General features: G+C 38.4%; 3 protein-coding genes and 1 pseudogene across 3 annotated transcripts; 3 read left to right on the top strand and 1 right to left on the bottom strand.

Moving 5' to 3' along the window:
- Positions 1–4,497: 4,497 nt before the first annotated feature.
- LOC113097490 (uncharacterized) lies at positions 4,498–6,541 on the bottom strand. Its single transcript, XM_026262708.1, has 5 exons — positions 6,458–6,541; positions 5,906–6,217; positions 5,471–5,791; positions 5,198–5,322; positions 4,498–4,992 (listed from the first exon to the last, which is right to left on the bottom strand). The coding sequence occupies exons 1-4, from the start codon at positions 6,510–6,512 to the stop codon at positions 5,228–5,230; spliced, it is 783 nt and encodes a 260-aa protein (XP_026118493.1). The 5' UTR covers positions 6,513–6,541; the 3' UTR covers positions 4,498–4,992; positions 5,198–5,227.
- A 2,819-nt stretch (positions 6,542–9,360) lies between these two features.
- On the top strand, positions 9,361–11,224 carry LOC113097492 (zona pellucida sperm-binding protein 3-like). The gene is made up of 8 exons (XM_026262710.1): positions 9,361–9,947; positions 10,017–10,138; positions 10,208–10,311; positions 10,380–10,557; positions 10,623–10,740; positions 10,806–10,891; positions 10,962–11,050; positions 11,118–11,224. Exons 1-8 carry the CDS (start codon positions 9,378–9,380, stop codon positions 11,183–11,185), a joined length of 1,335 nt encoding a protein of 444 aa, XP_026118495.1. The 5' UTR covers positions 9,361–9,377; the 3' UTR covers positions 11,186–11,224.
- Positions 11,225–13,369: 2,145 nt separating this feature from the next.
- LOC113097494 (zona pellucida sperm-binding protein 3-like) lies at positions 13,370–15,251 on the top strand (annotated as a pseudogene).
- A 2,167-nt stretch (positions 15,252–17,418) lies between these two features.
- On the top strand, positions 17,419–19,284 carry LOC113097493 (zona pellucida sperm-binding protein 3-like). The gene is made up of 8 exons (XM_026262711.1): positions 17,419–18,008; positions 18,078–18,199; positions 18,269–18,372; positions 18,441–18,618; positions 18,684–18,801; positions 18,867–18,952; positions 19,023–19,111; positions 19,178–19,284. The coding sequence occupies exons 1-8, from the start codon at positions 17,439–17,441 to the stop codon at positions 19,243–19,245; spliced, it is 1,335 nt and encodes a 444-aa protein (XP_026118496.1). The 5' UTR covers positions 17,419–17,438; the 3' UTR covers positions 19,246–19,284.
- The last annotated feature ends 7,130 nt before the right edge of the window (positions 19,285–26,414 follow it).

The raw sequence follows: 26,414 nt of genomic DNA, 5'->3' as shown, positions 1-26,414 counted from the left end.
AACGGATCCAGCGTGGAGTCACATGCTGTCTGGGTGGCTTCAATTTTCTGATTTGCGAAAGTTTTAAAGTTTAGCTTTTGTCAGTTAACTCTTTCTTGACTACATAACTTAACTATTCCTATCTTAAAAAATTCACAGTTCAGTTTTGGTTAGCTGACCCTTCCGTGAGTCATGTACATTACTTTTCTGATCTGTGAAAATGTTCACAGTTCAGTTTGGGTCAGCTGACACTACAATCCCTCATGCCAGCAAGGATTGTAGGTGGGGGGAGTGGATGTACAGAGCTCTCTTCCACCTTTAGTACCACGACTGAGGTGCCCTTGAGCTGGGCAACGAACCCCCAACTGATCCACAGGCGCTGCAGCATAAATGGCTGCCCACTGCTCTGGGTGTGAATTCAGGTGTGTGTGTGCACTTTGGATGGGTTAAATGCAGAGAGCACTAATTCCAAGCTAGGGTTCACCATACTTGTACTTATTTAATTATTTTAGGGATCTATTTTTTATGTATTATATAACCGTTTATTCCTTAATTGACAATGCTTTGGCAAAACTGTTAATAAGCTAATCAATAAAGCTAATTTTAAATTTGTGTATGGGTGGACATGTTTTTGTGACATATCAGGACACCTCTTTGTAGAATGACATGGATATGACAGGTATTACAAGGACAGGGTGACTTATAGGCAGTGATCATAAATAACGCCGTTACTAACGGCATTGCTTTTTTTATCTCATCAGACCAACTAGATCTCTGAGCGAGAGACACTTTTTTGCTGTTCTACCTTGGTTAATGGGCAGAGTACGAGACAAGCGCATAAATGCTGACGATTGGCTGAGGTAGAGTAAAATTTCATTGTAAGCCAATCAGAGGTAGAGTTCGAAAGCACGCATGATGGGTATTCGGCTCTTTTGACTCAGCTCACTGGAAAGAGCCGGCTCTTTTTGCTCACAAACGGCTCTTTAAATGACTTTGACTATAATATTTCAATTTTTATTACATAATTATTTAATTTATATAGGCTAAATTAGTAAAAATAGAGTCGGCTCTTAAGATATGCGAGCCAGCTCCCGACGTTCACCTAAAAGAGCTGGCTCTTTAGAGTCGGCTCATTCGCGAATCGCGAACGACTCATCAAAAGCTCATTCGCGAACGAGGCGATCCATCATCACTAACGCTCATGAATTGCGAACGACCCATCATAACGCATAGTCGGACAGGACAGGACACACAAGGAGCAACACAAGCCAGTCATTTAACGAGAGACAGGTATGGCGACGAGCCCAAATAATTCAAAAGTAGCCTTCTCTAAATGGAAGTATAGACATTTCTTTTTCCTTCAAGAAATTAAAGGAACAATAAAAGGAATTATCAAAAGTTCCAAAACATCTATTGTGTTATTTGCATTGATCCACTATATAAACATAATATCTACATACATGCCATTTGATTGGAGGCTAGTCTCACTTGTCCCACAGCAACATTTTTTTTTAGATGTGTTTACAATGTTTCATGTTTCTGTTAATAATGTATTGTATTAAGTGTCCATTTCATTATAATATTTAGATTTATCATAAATAATTGAACATGCACATGTATTTTAAGTTCCATTAAAGATGGGTAAAGGTGGGGTCACATTTGAGCATTTAAAATTTAATTTTACTTGAAAGTAACGCAATAGTTACTTTCTTAAGTAACTAGTTACTTTTAAAATTTGTAACTGAGTAACTAATTTAGTTACTTTTTGGAAGAAGTAACTAGTAACTGTAACTAATTACTTTTTAAAAGTAACTTGCCCAACACTGCTTATAGGACATAACCCATGTCCCCATTTTTCAAAACGATAATAAACCTTACAGAATGAGTTTTTTTGAGAAAGTAAAAATGCACAAAGTTTCCTGTGAGGGTTAGGATTAGGTGTAGGGTTGGTGAAGGGACATAGAATATACAGTTTGTACAGTATAAAGATCATTACGCCTATCGGATGTCCCCACTTTTCACAAAAACACCTGTGTGTGTGTTTGTGAGAGAGAGAGAGAGAGAGAGAGAGAGACTCTCTCTCTCTCCCGGGCCTCGCTCTGCACAACTATGAAGTCAAATGCCTGCTGTATGTGGGCGACCTGGTTCTGCTGTCTCCCACAGCCGAGGGTCCCCAGCACAGCCTGGCCCTGCTGGGACAGTATTGTGAGGAATTGGCACAGACGATCAACCTGGACAAAACCAGAGACATGGTGTTCTAGAAGAAGGCCAGGTCTCAGGGAAGCAGATACCAGTTCACTTACTTTACACAGCAGAAGTCCAAGAGCACAGCACCAGCTACACTTACCTTGGCATCGAGATTTCAGCATCAGGGGGCTTCAGTCCGGTTGTGAAGGCCTTGAATGAGAAGGCATGGAGGGCAATTTATGCCCTTAAATCGCGGTTTGTCCAATAAAAAATTAAAACATGGATTAAAATGTATCACTCAATAATTAAACAAAATCTACTGTACGGGAGTGAAATTTGGGCACCAGTAATTCATTTGAAAAATTGTGCTAAAATTTCAGTAGAAAAATTACAACTAGAAATTATCAAAAACATTTTCGGGTCCATAGAGATACGTCCAATGATGCCTGCAGAGCTGAATTAGGATCTACCCAATGAAGATTGTGATCCAGAAGAGATGTGTTCAGTTCTGGCATCACCTCCATCAATCTTATCCTGATTCATTCTGATATAAAGCCCTCCTCGCCAATGAAACCTCACCAGAATCTAATGCTCTAAACGTGCTCGCTCTTCAGCTACACTGTAAAAAATTTCTTGCTGTTTTTACAAAAACTTTTTGGCAGCTGTGGTTGCCAGAATAATTTTGTAAAAATACAGAAAACTGTAAACACATTTACGTCAAAAACTGTTAATTTTACAATATAAAGCTGTAATTTACAAACAAGAAAATGTGAATATAAACCAGTAAATTCTACAACACACAAAATTAAATCTGTTTTGTACCTTGAAAATACTGACAACCACCATAATAATAAAGATGGTACTGTATAAGAGAAAGCCACATGAAGTATCAAAGCTCATCACAAGTAGCTTCACCACAAGCAGAAGTATATATTAACATATAGAAGGTGCACATTTATGGAAACACAAAACACCATCATGGTAACACACGTGATACTTAAATAATGCAAAAAACTTTCATTAAGCAACAGAAGATGTAACATAAAGCTCAAATGTACATAACTGATAACAAGAACTATTTAAAAACATGATTATTTAAACAAAATACTTTCAAACGTGGAGTGTCACGCAGGGAATTCTGGGAATATCAGTTTACAGTTTTAGACTGTAAATTATACATTGATTTGTTCTTTTATTACTTCTAAAAGCTGTATAATTAACAGAATTTTACTGTAAATTTACATTTAAAGCCTTGTTAGATTTTTTTACAGTTTTTCCCTGTATATAGTACGGGAACTTACTGTTAACCTATTATCAGTTTTTTTTCCATAGCGTTTTTACAAAATTTTACAGTTAAAATTACACTTATTTTTTACAGTGTAGTCCAAAAAAATGCAGCTCCTCACTGACTATAGCTTCAACCCCAAGAACCCCAAAGAAAATTACAAAAATCTAAAAGACACATGAATCTCTAAAAATACACTTTGACCTTAAAAATAAACTCCAGTGCTACTCAACCCTAAACAGAACCACTAAATTCGCCAATTATTTTTTGATTAATTTAAAGGAAGATAAATCCTCTCTAAATACAGATTTAGTATCCACGATTTAGTAACAGAGAGAGGACAAACATGACAAACAATAGACAAACATGGATAAAGCAAGAGCAGAAGATCTGCAGACACTGTGATCTACAGCAAATAGAGAATGAGAAACACCTTCTGCTGATTTGTCCTAAATATCACAATGTGAGGGAAACATTTCTCCCCAGATTTGAAGCCTTAGATTTGAACTTAGTGATACTGAGAAAATGCCCTTTTTACTTGGAGAAGATGGCAACACAGCTGCAAAATTTGTATTAAACGCAGTCACAATATTAGATGTTAAATATGATTAACTTAATTCTTATTTACTCTTTTTTTTTCATTTATTTAGATGGATTTTATGTATGTTGTTATATATATGTTAATGCTTTGGCAACATTGTGTTACAGTCATGCTAATAAAGCTTAATTAAATTGAAATAGAGAGGGAGAGAGAGAGAGAGAGAGAGAGAGAACATGCAACATACAAAGTATTTTCTTAAGTAGCATCAGTGACATGATCTCTAGGCATAATGTATTTTGACAATATTTTTTATTGTAACAAGATGGTTAATATGGAGCCAAAAGAGTCTCAATAAAGATAAATGCACACACTACATTCACATATGCACACACAGGATTCATACATGCACACACATAATTCATAAATACACAAACAGGATACACAAATGTGCACAAAATTTACAAATGCACACACAAAATTTAAAAAGCACAGAAGATTCACAAATGCATACAAAATTCAGAAATGAATGCATGTATGAATAAACTCCTGGAAGACAGACATATATGCACGATTTGTTAAATCATCAAAAATAATTACATGATACCAAGATAACAATGCCTTCTGGAAACTTGCCTTAGAGATTATGAAGAAAATGCTATTAATCTTTTACTCATAAGCACTGCTTTTGGTCTGGCTTTATACATTTTATACATTTAGACATGATAATTGCAGTCCAGTCAACAAGCAAAAAGGCTTTTTGAGAATAAGCTAAACACACATTAGTATACACACATCTTATAATTAAAGAGGGTATAAACAAGATATGTTGAGATAAAACAGAGGCCAAAAATAGGTTACCAAAGTTAGAGCAGAAAGTGTTGGATGTTTCAAATAAAATGCAGATTATGATTTTGAGTCATTTTTACTTGGTGCTGATAGACTCCACGTGCTCTGCTGTCTCTGTGCTGGTGCGACTGCTGTTTGAACATGTAAACTCATTCTTGAAAGAGAGAATGAGAAGTATACATTTCTATGGTATCTAACTTAAATGTTGTACAGAAAGAGCAGTGTCAAATGTCACATCAAGCAAAATAACGCATTCATAACACATCAGTTTATTCATTTATCCAAGTGTGTTCACTGATTAAATAATTGAGTCAAGATATACTCTTTTAACCAAACATTTTGCATTTCACACTACTTACATTAATGCAGGATTTGTGGCTGTTTTCTTCTTATGCCTCCTGTGTGTTGAGTGGTTGTACTACTTTCTTCTCTGTTTTTGCAGGTTTATTGGTTGATAAACAGATCGATTGAAAGTAAAGTTCCTCTGTTCAGAGTTAAACAATTATCAGTCACAATTTAACACAATAGCACACACTGCAATAAAGCTACATGTCATTAAACCTTTTTTTAATTTTTATTTTAAAGCAAACATAAACAGTGATGTTCTAAATAACAAGAGCAGCAAAAATTACCTTGAACACGGAGTCTGATGTTAATGTGCTGTTGAGACGAGACAGAGCAGCGATATTCTCCCTGGTCCTCTTTGGTCAGATTTGATATTTGTAGAGAGAGATTTCCAGGAGAGATTTCATTTAACAGTCTTAATCGACCTGTGACTCTCTCGCTCTGTTCATGTGGGTAAATCTCTTCAGAGTTTTTGTTTGGGGCAGTAAATGTCCATGTAAGTTGTTCAGGTTTAGCCTGTAGTTCAGTACAGGAGCAGGGCAGAACCACAGACTCTCCCGAATATCCCTTTACCTTTGCCGTAGGTTTATTCTGATCCAGATCACACCCTGACAACACATTCACAGCAGTTATACTTACATTTACACTGCATTTTATTGAAAGAAAAAATCTACTGTATTTTGATATGCTGCATGTGTTTCTTGCCAAAAGCTTCCATTTACCTTTTATTGTTACCCTAACATATGTGTAAGTTTGTGAAGTATAACAACTATATTCCCCTTCATCCTCCTTTCTGAGGTCAGAAATGAGCAGAGACAGATTCGCTGGAGAATTTTGATTAAACAGCTTCAGTCTGTCCGTGCGGTTGTCATCTTTAAATACTTCATTCCACTGGTCTTCTCTATTGTAGTAGTGCTTCCAGGTGAAAGTCTTGACTGTAGACTGAAGGTCAGCACAGGAGCAGGGAAGCAGGACTGATCCACCTGTGTAACCTGTTACTTTTGTAAGCTCACTATGATCTGAAAGATTACATCCTGCAGACAGAGAGAGCTTCTTTCAGAACGGATCAATGTGAGTTTTATAGATTAACATAAACATCAGGAAGAAGTAACAGCAGTGAAGATCTCTTGAGACCTTAAATAATAACTCAGCATGTATACAACTGAAATAAAGTAATTGCCATTCACAAGTCACATGTTAATGTTCAGCACTATCACAGAATCACAACTATTGACTAATTACTAATAAAAAAGTATTGAAAAATCAGGACTTACCATCAGAAAAATGAAGCATAGAGAGGAAAAGACAGAAACAAAAAGGAAACCTCATGACTGATTGTCTGAACTCACTGATACACACTTCACTCGATGAAAGCCTTTATTCTACACTGCTTTGTTTTATTTCAAGTCTTCAGGAACCTCTTGCCATTTCCTTTTAAACTATTTACTTCCTCAAAGTCTGATGCTATTGTTTTATATATATATATATATATATATATATATATATATATATATATATATATATATATATATATATATACATTTTTAGTCTAGGGGTAATGGCATAGCAGAAACAAAATTTTGAGAGAGAGCGCAGAGGAACTTCTTGTCTCCAAGCCCGGCAACACTTTATTGAATTAAAAGAAAAAGATGAAGGGGAAAACATAAGCTCCAGGAGAGGGCAAAGGCCAACCCAACAAACAAACGGTTTCTAACTCCATTATAATCCTAACTTAACTATACATAACAAGTAGAAAATAATTAACAGAAGAAGATCTCCCTGACTATATATAAGAATATACAGAAGAAAAGCAAATTCAAACAAAAAAGGCATCCACCTCCCTACAGGTTTGCTTTAAAGAAAGTCTTACATTTTTTACAAAATATATGTCTTCAACTACATTCACAATAGCACCAATGGTTAGCGTCTTGTCAATAACAAAAAAACAGTAGTGCTATCTGGAGCAAGCAAAAAGTCATCTATGCAGCAATTTACAACAGACTGCAACTTTCTTCATCTCAGCTTGTTCCTCTTCTTTTGGTTTAATGGCTGGTTGCCAACCAACTTCATAGGTGCAACCGCCAACTACTGTGATGGAGTGTTTAGAGAATGTACCGTTTCTCACCCAAATCTTATGCTCTGTTAATTATTCCACAATTCTTAATAATATTATTATTATTAATAATAATATTAATAATAATAAGTTTGTTTCCCTCCATTTGGACCATCATTCAGAATACTACTTAATGAATATTCTTTAACTCCTAAGGATTGTAATTCTTATTTAAGTCGACCATTTTCTCTTTTGCATGCTGTAAATCCACTGATTCCTCTGTTAAACAAACATTACTGTACATAAACTAGTATTATATTTCCCTATTATGTATAGTGTTTGGTTATTATTTGAATGTCCTGTTCATATACGTGTTAAAATTACTTGTTCCCTTTTACTTATGTTATGAAGGATTTTTCTTCTCTTTATACTCCTTTGTACTTTTTGATAATGTTTGACATGAGTCCCAGTATATCTTTCATACAATATTGCATGCATTTAATATTAACTGTTTCCCTTCTGTTCTGCCGAGTACAATATTTATACTCGGATCATCCATGTTTAAGATTTCTTTAGACATTTTATCTACCTGTTCACTACCTTGAATTCCCACATGTGCAGGTACCCATATAAACCGAGTAATGATCCCTATCTGTTTAAAGTGTAATCATGATTTCTGATAAAATGTATTTTCTGTTTAATTGCCATGATTGTAAACTCATTAGCACTGCCATTGAGTAAGAGCATATTATTACTTTATCTGGACTTACTTCATGTGGCCACTCTAATGCCATAAGGATAGCTGCCATCTCTGCTGTACAGCATCATCTGTAATTCTTCCAGCCTTCCTAATCTGAAATTCTGGAATGAAAAATGCAGCACATGTCCAGTTTCTAAGTTCTTTGATCCATAGGTGTAAATTTGGAGAAATAAATAATGCATACTTTTTACATATTCGGTTATTTATGGGGTGACAACTGTATTCTATAAGCAATCTCACACTGTCTGTTTTCAGGACTAAAAACCGCTTTCTCAGAAAACGTGCATGTGGTTTCACTTTGGGTAAATTAAGGCGATGGAGAAATAAGTTGTGCGTCATCAGACCGTTTTAGATCCACTGTTCTCCACACCACAGCAGTTTCCGTCGGTTTTGTGTTCTGTGCATGACTATAATTCATATGCACAAGATACAGAAAAAGACTTGACCCTCATTGCATGGTCACAGAGACAGTGTTCAAGACGCTACTGTAGCCTACAGTAAGCTTGCTGTTTGAATGGGACATTTCTAGTCTGCAAGGAAATCTGGTTGTCAATCCCTAAAACTGACAGTGTGAACGTTGTCGTAGTTTATATAGTGATTACTTTCATTTCTGTCGCTATGGCATTTTTAAACTAAGTTTAAAGACTTTTCCAGGCATTTTCCAGTGTGTTTTAATATGTGCTGTTCTACACGTCCATTAATGTGTTTTTTTTTTACTCATACTTGTTAATATTTGGAATTCAAATGCTTTATAGTCATCGATTCAGGTTATATTTCTGTGTTGCCCAGCATGCAGTAGTTCAAGCTGAAGGAAGGAAGCCTACCGTAAATCCACACACACTGATCAAACTAGTCATAAAACAATGGGAAGGAGGAGAAAACATATTAGTGAATCTACAATCAAATCTATGTACTATTTTATGATCTTCCATTCCCTCGCTCCATTTCCATCTCTGGTGAAGATTGATGCGCTGATGTGAGGCAATTGTGTCACAATCTAAACCTGACTGTGTAGAAAAACGATGCTCTTTATTATTTTGAATACTCTAGTGTACAATTCTGTCTGTGATCATGTTTCTGAATGAATAAAAAGAGTACACGAAAAGGCTTCAAGTTTGGTTGTGTTTCAGAGAATGTCATTTTTATATTTAAAATAAACAATTATTTGGTATAGCTCCTAATATGTCCTTAAATGGGGCATAGTTTACTTTGAGTCAAGAGAAATTAATGGTTTTCACCTGTGACAAATTGATTGAGTAAATTAGCTGATCTAGAGGAAAATGGTGCTTGTCACGAGAGAGGTGGAGCCATCCTGATTTTCAGCTGTATAAATTTGGATGGTGGAGCACTAATGTATTATTGAACTGCAAGCTTAACAACAATGGGGTCTGGGCCAGCTGGAGTTGGATTGGTGTTCCTTTTTGTGCTGGGATTCTCTGAAGCACAATGGAGTCCCAGCGAAAGAAATGATTGGACCTCAGGTGTCTTTACGCCTAGGGCAAAAGTTCAGAAGACCGACTCTAGGATGCCTCCAATTCCCAAGAAATACGGCCCAAGTAAACCTGCATCTGCCCCACAAAGACTTCCTGTCCAAACACCAGCCAAGAGTGACTTTAGGAGGCCTTCTCAAGATGTTTTTGGTGTTCAGTCAAAAGAACAGATGCTAGGTCCAGTGGCAAAACTGACATGGCAGTTTCCAAGCCTGCCAGAAGAACCACAGCAGCCAGTCATCCCTTTTGATCCGCGTCACTTTGTCCCTCCCAACAGCGTAGCGGCTCAGTGTAGAGAGGGTTCCATATATGTGGAAGTCAAGAAAGACTTCTTTGGGATTGGGAAGCTAGTGAGCTCCTCTGCTCTTACACTGGGAAGCTGTACTGCAACTGGAGAAGACCCTTCTGCTCAAGTGCTTGTGTTTGAGTCTGGATTGCATGGATGTGGCAGTGTAGTGATGGTGAGGATTCAATGTTCCGTTTCAGTGGCTTGGAGTGTTTTGTGACTAACAGGACTCCTCTATCTTCAGGTGACTAACGATGAGCTTGTCTACACCTTCAAACTTCTCCACACCCCACAAGAGGCTTCATCTGGTGTTCCTATTGTTCGGAGCATTAGTGCAGTGGTTGGAATCGAGTGTCACTATTCAAGGTGAGGTCGGGGTTCAAGGTATCTGATGTACTGAAGGCAGGGTAAGGTGATGGTTTGACTCCCTTGCAGAAAGCATAATGTGAGCAGCGATTCCTTAGTGCCCAGTTGGGTCCCATATACCTCTACTGAAACTGCAGAGGAGGTCTTTGTCTTCTCCCTCAAGCTCATGACCGGTTGGTGTGCCAAATGCTCTTGTAACTATCCAGTGCTTGTGAACCTGTTTTAAAAGTTGTCTCTGTAGATGACTGGAGATTCGAGAGGCCTTCCAACCAATACTTCCTGGGTGATATCCTAAATCTTGAAGCATCTGTGCTTTCATACAGCCATGTTCCCATCCGTGTGTTTGTGGACAGCTGTGTGGCTACAATAGTCCCTGATGTCACATCTGTCCCCAGATACTCCTTTATTGAGAACAACGGGTAAGTGGTGCACCTCATGTGTCCCACACAAGGTGTATAGAAGTTTAACTTGGTTCCTTTCCCAGGTGCCTGGTTGATGCCAAGCTCACAGGCTCCAGGTCTCACTTTATGCCCCGAACTCAAGGTGACAAGTTGCAGCTTCAGCTAGAGGCTTTCAGGTTCCAGCAACCAGACAGTGGACTGGTATGTGACTTTGGTAACCCTTTATATGATTTGCTATCATGATCTACAGACCATGGTCTCTGCAGGTTTACATCACCTGCATGGTGAAGGTGGCTGTAGCAACAACGACTCCAAATCCTGAACAGAAAGCTTGTTCCTTCTCTTCTAATGGGTATGTTCCCCACCTCCTAAAGTGTACAGGTGACTGAGGAATTGCTTTTAACTCAAGGGTGTCTTGTCAGTTGGGTGTCTGCAGATGGTTCTGACCAGGTGTGTGGCTGCTGTGACTCCACATGTAGTACCAGAAGAGGAAGTGATCAGCCCCATAAAGGTCTGCGTAGTTTAGGTTGACATTATTTTTATGCACCACTTTTTCTAACTGCTTGTTTGTTCCTCAGATCTGTGGTGGGATAAAACCTCTGTTGGGCCCTTCCGTGTTAAGCAATCTGGCTATGGCCAAAAATAACTGGAAGTGCTGTAACTTCATTAAAAAGAAAAACCTTAATGACTTGTGAGTTGTCTTTTAGCCCTAACTGTATTTGCTGAATTGAGTGTTAGTTATTTTTAGTTGGTTTAAATTTGGTTAAGATATTAAGTAAACCGTGCAATTGAAGAGCTTTTTCTGTGAGGCAGTCTTTACTGGTGGTCATTCAAAAAGTTGACTCTCGCAGTTTAAGTACCACTATGGTTAAGGTTGAGAGCATCTCCACCACCTGTGTCACTGAACTTGACAAACACAAAAGAAACATGGTTTCAGAATTCATACAGCCAGTGTAGATTTGAATGTGTAAGGCTGGACTGAGTGATGACTTCTCGAGAAACAAAGGACTTTCCTGATAATTAACATTTGAATACCTTCCATCATAAGTAACTGTGCCATTGAAGACCCATCACTTAGTTTCACTCAATTACAAGTGGTATAATCCGCATTAATCCAAGTGATATTTACAATCATGTTTGGTGTCATTTGAATTGACTCAGGGTGACTGGTGCAATGGTCTTGCGGCAAAATTCAAATCAAACCTCATCAGCATAAAAGACTGACTCCTTCTCAGGTATAATTAAAAAAAAAAGCTTTTATTCCTTGCAAAGAAGGTCATACAGCAACACTGAGTTCCTGCAGAGCGAAACCGACCCAGGAAGAGGGCAGTCATCCACCTTATATCCCTTTGCTGCATCAAGGTTATAAAGCAGCTGTAAATTTCCACAAATACAAAGGAACACTCTCTATGGTCTGTTTCTCACACATTTAGGACTTTGGTGTCATCCTCAGGCATTACCCCCCCCCCCCCACACTATATGGCCCAATGACCCTCTCAGGTCATGACATCTCCATCCGCCCCCCCCCCCCCCACACACAGGTGTAGCCCTTCTGAACCCACACAGCAATTCTAAGAAAACACAAGCGTGTGTGTATATAGGTATACAGAAGCAATGTTAAAGTAATTTTTCCACCACTATTTCCCCCTTTTTTATCATTCATTGATCACTAAAACATAAAAATTCATTACTATTGGTTATATTTTCACTACACACAACATTATATTTGCTCGGGGGGCCGGGCTAAACGAGTAAAACACTGTTACTGCATTCCTGACATAAGTCAGACCCTCAGTTACCTTATAGATACAAACACAATTCAAAATCTAAAATTCACACTCCGGAATACAAACATAATTCAAAATCAAGCAAACTTAAGGCATATCATCACATTATACTCATCTCTGATTTAGCATAATGATCACACTCTTAAATTTGTGAAAAAAGCTAGAAAATATGCTAAGGCTTTTTATATGGGGATAGACCCTATTTTAAGCAAGCAAACAGTATAGATTCAGATAGGCCCGAACATTACTTATTTCAAAGAAAAAATATTATACATCTCATACGTTTAACACATTTCACTGTAGCTTCCGCTACTGTTTTCCCTTCATCAATAGTTTTCTCCCTACTCAAATCCATGATAACGTCTTCATTGTACACAGTCATTTGAACCATTTGATGTGAAATTCTAGACTTCACCAGTCTCTGTACTGAGCTGGATGTGAAATAAAAAATACATGGTAGACATAATGGCGGCAAAAATCATTTGGCAGCATTGTGTATGCTCAGGCTCTTTTACGGCCATTCTCATGTGAGTGATATAGGTAGCATTGTCACTGTAGTTTGGAATATGAAAACAACATTGATGTACCCAACTATGATGCTCATATTTATCTTTTCACTTGTGCACAGACTACTTCGATGCTGTTTTTCAGTCTTAACCTTGCTCTTCCCGCTGATAAGGACGCTTGATGTTTAGGCTGGATTCTGGCCTTGTTGACATGTCTTTATTAATTTGAATACTCTAATGTACAATTCTGTCTGTGATCATGTTTCTGAATGAATAAAAAGAGTACACAAAAAGGCTTAAAGTTTGGTTTTGTTTCAGAGAATTTGTCATTTTTATATTTAAAATAAACAATTATTTGGTATAGCTTCTAATATGTACTTAAATGGGGCATAGTTTACTTTGAGTCAAGAGAAATTAATGGTTTTCACCTGTGACAAATTGATTGAGTAAATTAGCTGATCTAGAGGAAAATGGTGCTTGTCACGAGAGAGGTGGAGCCATCCTGATTTTCAGCTGTATAAATTTGGATGGTGGAGCACTAATGTATTATTGAACTGCAAGCTTAACAACAATGGGGTCTGGGCAAGCTGGATTTGGATTGGTGTTCCTTTTTGTGCTGGGATTCTCTGAAGCACAATGGAGTCCCAGTGAAAGAAATGATTGGACCTCAGGTGTCTTTATGCCTAGGGCAAAAGTTCAGAAGACCGACTCTAGGATGCCTCCAATTCCCAAGAAATACGGCCCAAGTAAACCTGCATCTGCCCCACAAAGAATTCCTGTCCAAACACCAGCCAAGAGTGACTTTAGGAGGCCTTCCTCAAGATGTTTTTGGTGTTCAGTCAAAAGAACAGATGCTGGGTCCAGTGGCAAAACTGACATGGCAGTTTCCAAGCCTGCCAGAAAAACCACAGCAGCCAGTCATCCCTTTTGATCCGCGTCACTTTGTCCCTCCCAACAGCGTAGCGGCTCAGTGTAGAGAGGGTTCCATATATGTGGAAGTCAAGAAAGACTTCTTTGGGATTGGGAAGCTAGTGAGCTCCTCCGCTCTTACACTGGGAAGCTGTACTGCAACTGGAGAAGACCCTTCTGCTCAAGTGCTTGTCTTTGAGTCTGGATTGCATGGATGTGGCAGTGTAGTGATGGTGAGGATTCAATGTTCCGTTTCAGTGGCTTGGAGTGTTTTGTGACTAACAGGACTCCTCTATCTTCAGGTGACTAACGATGAGCTTGTCTACACCTTCAAACTTCTCCACACCCCACAAGAGGCTTCATCTGGTGTTCCTATTGTTCGGAGCATTAGTGCAGTGGTTGGAATCGAGTGTCACTATTCAAGGTGAGGTCGGGGTTCAAGGTATCTGATGTACTGAAGGCAGGGTAAGGTGATGGTTTGACTCCCTTGCAGAAAGCATAATGTGAGCAGCGATTCCTTAGTGCCCAGTTGGGTCCCATATACCTCTACTGAAACTGCAGAGGAGGTCTTTGTCTTCTCCCTCAAGCTCATGACCGGTTGGTGTGCCAAATGCTTTTGTAACTATCCAGTGCTTGTGAACCTGTTTTAAAAGTTGTCTCTGTAGATGACTGGAGATTCGAGAGGCCTTCCAACCAATACTTCCTGGGTGATATCATAAATCTTGAAGCATCTGTGCTTTCATACAGCCATGTTCCCATCCGTGTGTTTGTGGACAGCTGTGTGGCTACAATAGTCCCTGATGTCACATCTGTCCCCAGATACTCCTTTATTGAGAACAACGGGTAAGTGGTGCACCTCATGTGTCCCACACAAGGTGTATAGAAGTTTAACTTGGTTCCTTTCCCAGGTGCCTGGTTGATGCCAAGCTCACAGGCTCCAGGTCTCACTTTATGCCCCGAACTCAAGGTGACAAGTTGCAGCTTCAGCTAGAGGCTTTCAGGTTCCAGCAACCAGACAGTGGACTGGTATGTGACTTTGGTAACCCTTTATATGATTTGCTATCATGATCTACAGACCATGGTCTCTGCAGGTTTACATCACCTGCATGGTGAAGGTGGCTGTAGCAACAACGACTCCAAATCCTGAACAGAAAGCTTGTTCCTTCTCTTCTAATGGGTATGATCCCTACCTCCTAAAGTGTACAGTTGACTGAGGAATTGCTTTTAACTCAAGGGTGTCTTGTCAGTTGGGTGTCTGCAGATGGTTCTGACCAGGTGTGTGGCTGCTGTGACTCCACATGTAGTACCAGAAGAGGAAGTGACCAGCCCCATAAAGGTCTGCGTAGTTTAGGTTGACGTTATTTTTATGCACCGCTTTTTCTAACTGCTTGTTTGTTCCTCAGATCTGTGGTGGGATAAAACCTCTGTTGGGCCCTTCCGTGTTAAGCAATCTGGCTATGGCCAAAAATAACTGGAAGTGCTGTAACTTCATTAAAAAGAAAAACCTTAATGACTTGTGAGTTGTCTTTTAGCCCTAACTGTATTTGCTGAATTGAGTGTTAGTAATTTTTAGTTGGTTTAAATTTGGTTAAGATATTAAGTAAACTGTGCAATTGAAGAGCTTTTTCCGTGAGGCAGTCTTTACTGGTGGTCATTCAAAAAGTTGACTGTCGCAGTTTAAGTACCACTATGGTTAAGGTTGAGAGCATCTCCACCACCTGTGTCACTGAACTTGACAAACACAAAAGAAACATGGTTTCAGAATTCATACAGCCAGTGTAGATTTGAATGTGTAAGGCTGGACTGAGTGATGACTTCTCGAGAAACAAAGGACTTTCCTGATAATTAACATTTGAATACCTTCCATCATAAGTAACTGTGCCATTGAAGACCCATCACTTAGTTTCACTCAATTACAAGTGGTATAATCCGCATTAATGCAAGTGATATTTACAATCATGTTTGGTGTCATTTGAATTGACTCAGGGTGACTGGTGCAATGGTCTTGTCGTGGCAATTTAAATCAACCCTCATCAGCATAAGAGACTGACTCATTCTCCGGTATAATTAAATCTTTTATTCCTTGCAAAGAAGGTCATACAGCAACACTGAGTTCCTGTAGAGTGAAACCGACCCAGGAAGAGGGCAGTCATCCACCTTATATCCCTTTGCTGCATCAAGGTTATAAAGTCTTATAAAGCAGCTGTAAATTTCCACACATAACAAGGAACACTCTCTATGGTCTGTTTCTCACACATTTAAGACTTTGGTGTCATCCTCAGGCATTACCCCCCCCCCCCACACTATATGGCCCAATGACCCTCTCAGGTCATTGACATCTCCATCCGCCCCCCCCCCACACACACACAGGTGTAACCCTTCTGAACCCACACAGCAATTCTAAGAAAACACAAGCGTGTGTGTGTATATAGGTATACAGAAGCAATGTTAAAGTAATTTTTCCACCACTATTTCCCCCTTTTTTATCATTCATTGATCACTGAAACATAAAATTTCATTACTACTGGTTATATTTTCACTACACACAACATTATATTTGCTCGGGGGGCCGGGCTAAACGAGTAAAACACTGTTACTGCATTCCTGACATAAGTCAGACCCTCAGTTACCTTATAGATACAAACACAATTCAAAATCTAAAATTCACACTCAGGAATACAAACATAATTCAAAATCAAGCAAACTTAAGGCATATCATCACATTTATACTCATCTCTGATTTTAGCATAAATGATCACACTCTTAAATTTGTGAAAAAAGCTGGAAAATATGCTAAGGCTTTTTATATGGGGATAGACCCTATTTTAAACAAGCAAACAGTATAGATTCAGATAGGCCCGAACATTACTTATTTCAAAGAAAAAATATCATAAATCTCATACGTTTAACACATTTCACTGTAGCTTCCGCTACTGTTTTCCCTTCATCAATAGTTTTCTCCCTACTCAAATCCATGATAACGTCTTCATTGTACACAGTCATTTGAACCATTTGATGTGAAATTCTAGACTTCACCAGTCTCTGTACTGAGCTGGATGTGAAATAAAAAATACATGGTAGACATAATGGCGGCAAAAATCATTTGGCAGCATTGTGTATGCTCAGGCTCTTTTACGGCCATTCTCATGTGAGTGATATAGGTAGCATTGTCACTGTAGTTTGGAATATGAAAACAACATGATGTACCCAACTATGATGCTCATATTTATATTTTCACTTGTGTACAGACTACTTCGATGCTGTTTTTCATTCTTAACCTTGCTCTTCCCGCTGATAAGGACGCTTGATGTTTAGGCTGGATTCTGGCCTTGTTGACATGCCTTTATTAATTTGAGTACTCTAATGTACAATTCTGTCTGTGATCATGTTTCTGAATGAATAAAAAGAGTACACAAAAAGGCTTAAAGTTTGGTTTTGTTTCAGAGAATTTGTCATTTTTATATTTAAAATAAACAATTATTTGGTATAGCTTCTAATATGTACTTAAATGGGGCATAGTTTATTTTGAGTAAAGAGAAATTAATGGTTTTCACCTGTGACAAATTGATTGAGTAAATTAGCTGATCTAGAGGAAAATGGTGCTTGTCACGAGAGAGGTGGAGCCATCCTCATTTTCAGCTGTATAAATTTGGATGGTGGAGCACTAATGTATTATTGAACTGCAAGCTTAACAACAATGGGGTCTGGGCAAGTTGGATTTGGATTGGTGTTCCTTTTTGTGCTGGGATTCTCTGAAACACAATGGAGTCCCAGTGAAAGAAATGATTGGACCTCAGGTGTCTTTACGCCTAGGGCAAAAGTTCAGAAGACCGACTCTAGGATGCCTCCAATTCCCAAGAAATACGGCCCAAGTAAACCTGCATCTGCCCCACAAAGACTTCCTGTCCAAACACCAGCCAAGAGTGACTTTAGGAGGCCTTCTCAAGATGTTTTTGGTGTTCAGTCAAAAGAACAGATGCTGGGTCCAGTGGCAAAACTGACATGGCAGTTTCCAAGCCTGCCAGAAGAACCACAGCAGCCAGTCATCCCTTTTGATCCGCGTCACTTTGTCCCTCCCAACAGCGTAGCGGCTCAGTGTAGAGAGGGTTCCATATATGTGGAAGTCAAGAAAGACTTCTTTGGGATTGGGAAGCTAGTGAGCTCCTCCGCTCTTACACTGGGAAGCTGTACTGCAACTGGAGAAGACCCTTCTGCTCAAGTGCTTGTCTTTGAGTCTGGATTGCATGGATGTGGCAGTGTAGTGATGGTGAGGATTCAATGTTCCGTTTCAGTGGCTTGGAGTGTTTTGTGACTAACAGGACTCCTCTATCTTCAGGTGACTAACGATGAGCTTGTCTACACCTTCAAACTTCTCCACACCCCACAAGAGGCTTCATCTGGTGTTCCTATTGTTCGGAGCATTAGTGCAGTGGTTGGAATCGAGTGTCACTATTCAAGGTGAGGTCGGGGTTCAAGGTAACTGATGTACTGAAGGCAGGGTAAGGTGATGGTTTGACTCCCTTGCAGACTGCATAATGTGAGCAGCGATTCCTTAGTGCCCAGTTGGGTCCCATATACCTCTACTGAAACCGCAGAGGAGGTCTTTGTCTTCTCCCTCAAGCTCATGACCGGTTGGTGTGCCAAATGCTTTTGTAACTATCCAGTGCTTGTGAACCTGTTTTAAAAGTTGTCTCTGTAGATGACTGGAGATTCGAGAGGCCTTCCAACCAATACTTCCTGGGTGATATCATAAATCTTGAAGCATCTGTGCTTTCATACAGCCATGTTCCCATCCGTGTGTTTGTGGACAGCTGTGTGGCTACAATAGTCCCTGATGTCACATCTGTCCCCAGATACTCCTTTATTGAGAACAACGGGTAAGTGGTGCACCTCATGTGTCCCACACAAGGTGTATAGAAGTTTAACTTGGTTCCTTTCCCAGGTGCCTGGTTGATGCCAAGCTCACAGGCTCCAGGTCTCACTTTATGCCCCGAACTCAAGGTGACAAGTTGCAGCTTCAGCTAGAGGCTTTCAGGTTCCAGCAACCAGACAGTGGACTGGTATGTGACTTTGGTAACCCTTTATATGATTTGCTATCATGATCTACAGACCATGGTCTCTGCAGGTTTACATCACATGCATGGTGAAGGTGGCTGTAGCAACAACGACTCCAAATCCTGAACGGAAAGCTTGTTCCTTCTCTTCTAATGGGTATGATCCCTACCTCCTAAAGTGTACAGGTGACCTAGGAATTGCTTTTAACTCAAGGGTGTCTTGTCAGTTGGGTGTCTGCAGATGGTTCTGACCAGGTGTGTGGCTGCTGTGACTCCACATGTAGTACCAGAAGAGGAAGTGACCAGCCCCATAAAGGTCTGAATAGTTTAGGTTGACGTTATTTTATGCACCGCTTTTTCTAAATGCTTGTTTGTTCCTCAGATCTGTGGTGGGATAAAACCTCTGTTGGGCCCATCCGTGTTAAGCAATCTGGCTATGGCCAAAAATAACTGGAAGTGCTGTAACTTCATTAAAAAGAAAAACCTTAATGACTTGTGAGTTGTCTTTTAGCCCTAACTGTATTTGCTGAATTAGTGTTAACCGCAATTTGGGTCGGGGTTTGAGTGCCACTTCGGTAAGTGTTCCAAGTGAACCATAGCATTACAAAAATGGGAGGTGTCTCTGTGCATCATGGATTGGCCTGACAGAATCTTCAACACCTGTGTCACTGAACTTGACAAGCACAAAGGAAACATGATTTCAAAGTCCCTACAGCCAGTGTAGATTTGAATGTATAAGGCTGAACTGAGTGATGACTTCTCCCTGAGAAAACAAAGGACTTTCCTGATAATTAACATTTGAACTCCCTTGAATACCCTCCATCTTAAGTAACGGTGCCATCAAAGATGCATCACAACTAGGAGTTCGCACATCACACTCCCTCCACTTGGTTTCACTCGGAATTGCCAATAGTATAATCTGCATTAATGCAAGCAATTTATTTACAGTCATGTTTGGTGTCATTTGAATTTGTCTCAGGGCGACCGGTACAATGGTCTCAACCTTAGAGTAGATTAAAAGATAATACAGATCCTAAGGGTTAAGAAAGCTTTTGATTACTGCAATGGGAGTGCCCTTTTCCAGGGTCTTCCACGTAAATTGCCTTCTGTTCCCATTGAGGTGTAAACTACCCTGGTCTGGGACCTGACCTAATCAAATTCCAATGGTTAGTTTCTGTCTTCATCTCGGGGGGATGTTTGTCTTGGTCTGAGGTATTTAAAGGATTGCAATGAAAGGATCCTGGGGATTCTGCAGCCAGAAAGCCCATGGTGTGTCTCTTCACTTCATACTATGTATTTTCTAAGCTCAGGTATGCATATTTTACTTTTAGATTAATCTTTGAGAATTTTGTTTTATAATGCTATGGTTTGATCGGTTTCAATTGGATATGTAATTGGCAGAACACATTTACCTGACTGATAATAAATGGTTAAATTTCATTTTATTGTGTTTTACTCTGTAATTATTGACTCTAGTAGATTACGTTGTATCCTTGTTCGCAACATGAGCACCCGAATGAACGAGTTAATGTAGGACTTAACTAGAATGAATGTCTCAAGAATACTAATTAAAATGGCATGGCTAAATTCAAGTTCATACTAAAATGGAGTCAGATTTGAGTTTAACCTAAATTGAATAACTCTACGCGCTGAGTGACATACCAACATACTGCATGATGCGACATATACTTCATGTCCTGACAAAAGTGTTTCTATCACACAGCGCGAATAGTGAACTAAGATCTTCATGGCTAATTGCTCTTAAACTGTCAAATACACATTGAAAAAAGTTTTTCAAGCAATAATTTAATGGCCACATTTAATAGTTATGGCTGTTGTTCGAAAGAGTAAGTTTAAAGTAATTAATGGTATAAATACAAAAACGAATGAATATTCTGTTCTATCTAGGTTCAAAGCCATGTTAAAGGCTATCTTGTTTTTTAAGGAAGAAGAAATGGAAGAGATGATTTGGAAGTGTAAGTATGGCCAGAGACAATTTAGAAGAGACATGCCACTTCCTCAATCCTCCATACAACTATATAAGGAAAACCCGCAACGGCAAAAATTGCGGTTTTATGCACATGTCCTGCCCCTCCCGCTGGAAAGCCAATCATCTGCTTTTAACAGTCAAGCAGGGAAATATTTAAGCCTATCGTCTGGTTCCACTGACACGTGCACAGTTGAGCTTTTGCGACAGCTGAGACGATTTGGCGACAGCGTGTTGTGGTATATGCAAGATCAGATGGAATCCACATAGAAGAGGGTGATAACAACGCGAAGGCACCGGACTACCATTTAAAGCATTCAATGACAAATATGTTACCTTACATTCTAAGTAAAAGACACCGGCATTCTGGATAGAGACGTAAATGAAGTTGGTGTCGTGAACCCTTGAGCATGCATAGTAAAAGTATAACCTGTGGGGGAAAAGGCATTTTAAACCTTATTTTGGGGCAAAGTCATCAAACATTTTCAGTGATTTTTATCATATTTTACTACTGTTTCTATACATGCAGTATGTCCCGGTGACCAGTGAAAGTGCAGTTCTGACTCTCTGCCCATTCACTTAGATAGGAGCCTGGTCTTGTTAGTCTGAAATAGCTGCCCGGAGGCATTGCCAAGATGGCGGCCGAGTGGCACGATTTACCTAAAAGGACTTTGGTATGGGCCACATAACTCTCAAAATAGAGCACACCTAACGTTATAAAACCATTATTCCCGGATTCACAGGTCAATCTCAGACTAAAATGCATGTTCAAGCTTTCTTAACTGAAAATATCTTGTACTGGCACATCTTAAAGTTTGTCAGTGATATTATTGTGTCTCAAGATGCACACCAGTAAAGTTCTTAAGGCATTTTTATAGAAGTTATTTAAATATTCTGATTTAAACCAGGCCTAGTCCCGACTTAAACTAAGCCCTGTCTGTGAAACCCTGTCTCTGTGTTCAAACATGGAAGTTATACAAGATTGAAACAATGTCGTTGAATTTTCTGAGTGTTTCTACTTGTACCACATGACCACTGTCCCTGAATGCTGCAGATGAATTAAGGCACCACTAGTATTTCCATTGAAACGCACAGTTCCCAGTACAAGGACATGAACAGCTCTAAGTAGAACACAGCATATGATCTTGAGTATTTGACAACAGCATTATCTAACTGACTTGATAATGTCTTTATCAATCTGTTTCTTCCTCTTTTAGGATGCAGCTGACAAGATGGACTCCAGCAAGAATCCTCAGCGTTGATCAAGCAAGTCTAACAACATCAAGCAACATCTAACCCATCTAAAGTTGGAATGCCCTGCACCTGGACTAAGTGTTTATGCCCTGCACCTGGACTAAGTGTTTGAAAAGCACTTTATATTTTATTCAGCAGGTAATGCTCATCCTCGGAAAATGTGAGTTTTGATGCCATTTTGATGCCATTTTCTTGCGATTCTGAACTTTTCATGTTTTATGGGAAAGTGTTGTCATATAAAAAAAAAAATCACAGTTTTCACACTTCTGTTGTGTTTTTAAATTAGCATTTGGATTTGAATTAAAATAAAGCAGAAGCAGAGGCATTAATGTTCCTTTATTTGTTTGCTTAAATCTATAGTACTACACTGAAAAATGTTTCAATGAGCTAATGAAAAATAAACAATATTTTATATGTCTATGAAAGCTATAAAAAAGAAATTTCTTAAATAAGAATTTTTGTTTTGATTAAATCTATATTTTTTCATTTGGATCAAAAATATTTTTTTCTTGTTTTCTTCAAAAAGAAAAAATGTATATTTAGGGCAAGTTACTTTTTTACTAAGACTCAAGTTGTAAAATATAGATGTAAATCATTACCCTGCATTTTTTTTTTTTGGATGAATAAAATTTTTTTTTCAGTGCACACAATCTTTACATAAACAATTGTTTACCTACTAAGTGATGGTAAACAGAAAACTGGATGTAAGTACATTTAATGTGTGCAATTTCATTAATGTAAATAAATAATAGATGGGAAAAAATCACTCCGTGGTCTTGACTGATTAACTGTAAAGGGGTCATATGATGCGATTTCAAGTTTTCCTATCTCTTCAAAGTGTTACAAGCTCTTGGTGCATAAAGAAGATCTGTAAAGTTGTAAAGACTAAAGTCTCAAATTCAAAAAGATATAAAAAATGCCTCGTTCTAACATGACACCCACATGTCTACATCACTGTGTGGGAAGATTTCCGTTCCACACTCAAGCCTGCAGTGTGTGACGCTGTGTGAAGTATTTTATGGAGGACTGTTTCCTGAACCTGCAGACTAGCTGGTTTGTGCTCAAAAGCTATTCCAAATTTGCAAAGACAGTCTGGCCCTTCTGACTCAGTCTGTAAGTACATTTTTTTATATTTAAAATGTTAAGCAGTGTAGATCAGTGCTTGTTTGTCATTTCTCTCATCACAAATGCAGACATGTTTTTTAGTAAAAAGAGAGTATAAGTAATTATAATCAGTAATTATGTCCTGACTGAATGCAACAAATGCCTCATTTGTAATGGGTTTTGTCTGGTTGTGCCGGAAGAAGGCACATGTTAAGGGACATTACATTTCCATCACATGATTGAGGTACTCAGCCAATCACAAGACACTGGATAGCTGTCCAAACAGAACACACATCGCTTTTCAGAACGATGAACTTTGTAAAAATCATGTACATGTAATTTACACAATAATGTACATCATGTGGCATAATGTGGTTTTTTTTACCTTAAACCACGTGAACACATTGCATTACACCAAATACGCAACATAATGTTATTTTTAGCAACATCATATGACCCCTTTAACTTTGATGAGAATCAATGTGTACTGAATTCCTACAGTAAAGTCTCCTAAAGTTTACTGTTTACTGAAAATCCTGCTTTCTTATTTTAACATTTAAATCTTAAATCTTCACTCTCATTACTGTCATCCATTTTATTCTATTTTTAATATTAATAAAAACAATATTATTTAATATTCATATAATAATAATTTGTAACATTCTCAATATATTACGAATTTATATAATAAAAAAAACAATATTTGCGGACAGCAGATTCCACAGAGCTGTGTTAAGGGCAGTTGACCACACGGGGGCAGTAGCTCTTTAAAGATAGCTGTTATGACCATGGTCAAAAATGATACAAAAACAAACTAAAGATAAATGATACAATAACGAATTTTTTTTTGTGTTAATACTCCCAAGTATGACAAATCTAAGGGAAACTATGCATATTACCAGATGAGCAAATACAACTGAGAGAATTACATTTTATTGCTTGTTCACAAAATCAGAGATATGACCTCTTTATTGTTTAGAATAGTAATGTGAAACTGGGTGAATGATGAAAGAATCTGCAAAATAATAACAATTGTCAATGTCTGAAGTCTTTTACATTCAGAAAGCACAAATCAAAGAAGCAAGATGAATGCTCTGAGTGACAGCTCCATGGAGTTTTATCATCAGTCGAGGCGCTTCCCACAGAGCTCATGGGTTTCTTCTCAGCTGGACTGCTGTTGCACAAAGCCCTTCATGGATTTTATAGTGTTTTGCTGAAAAGTCAACCATAATGTGTCACTTATCACATTACCAATAGGGGGCTTGAGCACACTTCCTTTTTGACACCTTACTTTGTCCTGAATTTCAATTCTGATCCCATTCCAATGAACATCATAGTAATTTCATCATATTATATCTGACAGATTCTCACTGTGGCTGGAAACAGCTGTCGTTTTAACACCAGTATCAAAGCAATTTAAGATCATTTGCCTTCGCCTGAGAGCGACGTAAATGATACAATGAAAGTTTCTTCTCTTTATTTAAAATATTTTAAAGAATCCAGGCCCAGCATTTTTATAGATTGCAGCATGTTGTATATGATAGTGAAATGGAGATAGTGAAAGAAACAAAGTGAGTGAAAGAAAGCACCAGAGACACAAGGCTAAAAAACATGACTCTCAAAGAGCCGTATGCTTTGTTCTCTCACCATGAGTACATTCGGTTGAATCATTATCATCCATTTTCCTAATAGTACGCTGGGCTTAAGAGGTGCCTTAGGTGTTAAGTAGTCATTTATGGCCACTTCTTTGATATTAGATGTTTAAAAATAATCACAATTACTTTGTTTACCAGTAATCAGATTTCCTGAGGTCTGTTTTTCTGGTAATTTCAGGACTTGTGTCTGGAAAGGAGCTGAATATTTGTTTGGAGTGATTGACAGTTCTGGTTAAAGATTTCAGAGCAGGGTGAGCATGTCATTTGTGAGTACAGAGCCAAGGTATGTTGTGATTTCTGATTACTCACCTCTTGCTGCAAGGAAACACACACACACACACACACACACACACACAATAAACCTGCTTTCATGATGGTGAGCAGGGAATGTATTTTTTCCTCTAATGATTTCTCTTGCTTACACAATTTTATTACAAAGACAAATGAAGACTTATAAGCCATTTTAAAGATGCATTATGATAGCGAGTGGGATGTTATGGCTAAAGTCTGCTCCTTCGATGCTTCTCTGTTCTCTCTCTATCTCTCTTCTCTGTTTTCTGTGCTGAGTCATTAGGGCTTTCTTTACTGATGGATGTTTCCAGACAGTCTCTTCTTCTTGTGCCATGCCAATCAAAAGAGGATGCAATCTATGCATATATGCCATATAAACAAAACATTTACTTTATGCACTGTTTGACTATGTATTAATCATTTCTGGCCCTAAATATGTAAGCACTATAGCTTTGGACACTGAAGCTGCATTTTAAAATGTATGAATTTATATAGATTGGATCAAAATAAGTGATATCTGATAAATGATTTAATTGTGGCATATGTTTGCATTGATCTTTGTTGTGGTATTCTTATGGTTAATTATGCAGGTCTACATAGATTTATCGAAATAAGGAGGCATTAAAAGTCAAGTCCCGCTCATTCCCTGATTACATTGTTTCTAATGTCTGCTCCTTTAAGTGTCTCTGATGGGGCTCACCACCAACTAAGCTGTCTGGACTAATTGATATCACACTTTTCTGGACTTTTTAACAAAGGTCAGGAGCTGAGAAGGAGCACACGGGTTCAGGCTCAGTAAATCTCATGATTAAAAATATATCTCAATATACCAAATTAATTGCTATGAATAAATAAATAAAATTGAATAAAAAAAAAATGGTTACAGTGTGACACTTAAAAAGGAAGTGAAAGAGAACAATCCAGTACTGTTTTAACAATACAGCCACAAGACCTAAACACTGTGCTTCAGTTATTTTAGTGTGATAAAATCACTTACATTTCTGTGTAAAGTTAATATCTGATTTCACAGCTTCATTGGAACATATTACAAAAAAATTAGCTTCACAGCTCAAATAATGCACAGTTACAGAAGAATTGGGCGTACATGATCTATATTAATTTTATATTGGATGGTCTATATGTAGTTTCACATTTCTCCCATTTTTCCAATGCTGGCCCCAATGCTGTCATTTAATCTTAAAGTAACTGTATGTAAGATTTTTTTTAATTTTCCCTCGAAATGTTTCAAAATCTTATTGATGGTTCACTGCCTTCTAAAATGCTGAATGCTTTTGTTTTTTTCTCATACTCCCGGTGCTTGAAGTGGG

This window comes from Carassius auratus, unplaced genomic scaffold (assembly GCF_003368295.1).
Source record: "Carassius auratus strain Wakin unplaced genomic scaffold, ASM336829v1 scaf_tig00216320, whole genome shotgun sequence".
NCBI classification, from domain to species: domain Eukaryota; kingdom Metazoa; phylum Chordata; class Actinopteri; order Cypriniformes; family Cyprinidae; genus Carassius; species Carassius auratus.
The sequence above is the reverse complement of the archived record's forward strand: the minus strand, read 5'-3'. Positions and strand labels throughout refer to the sequence as shown.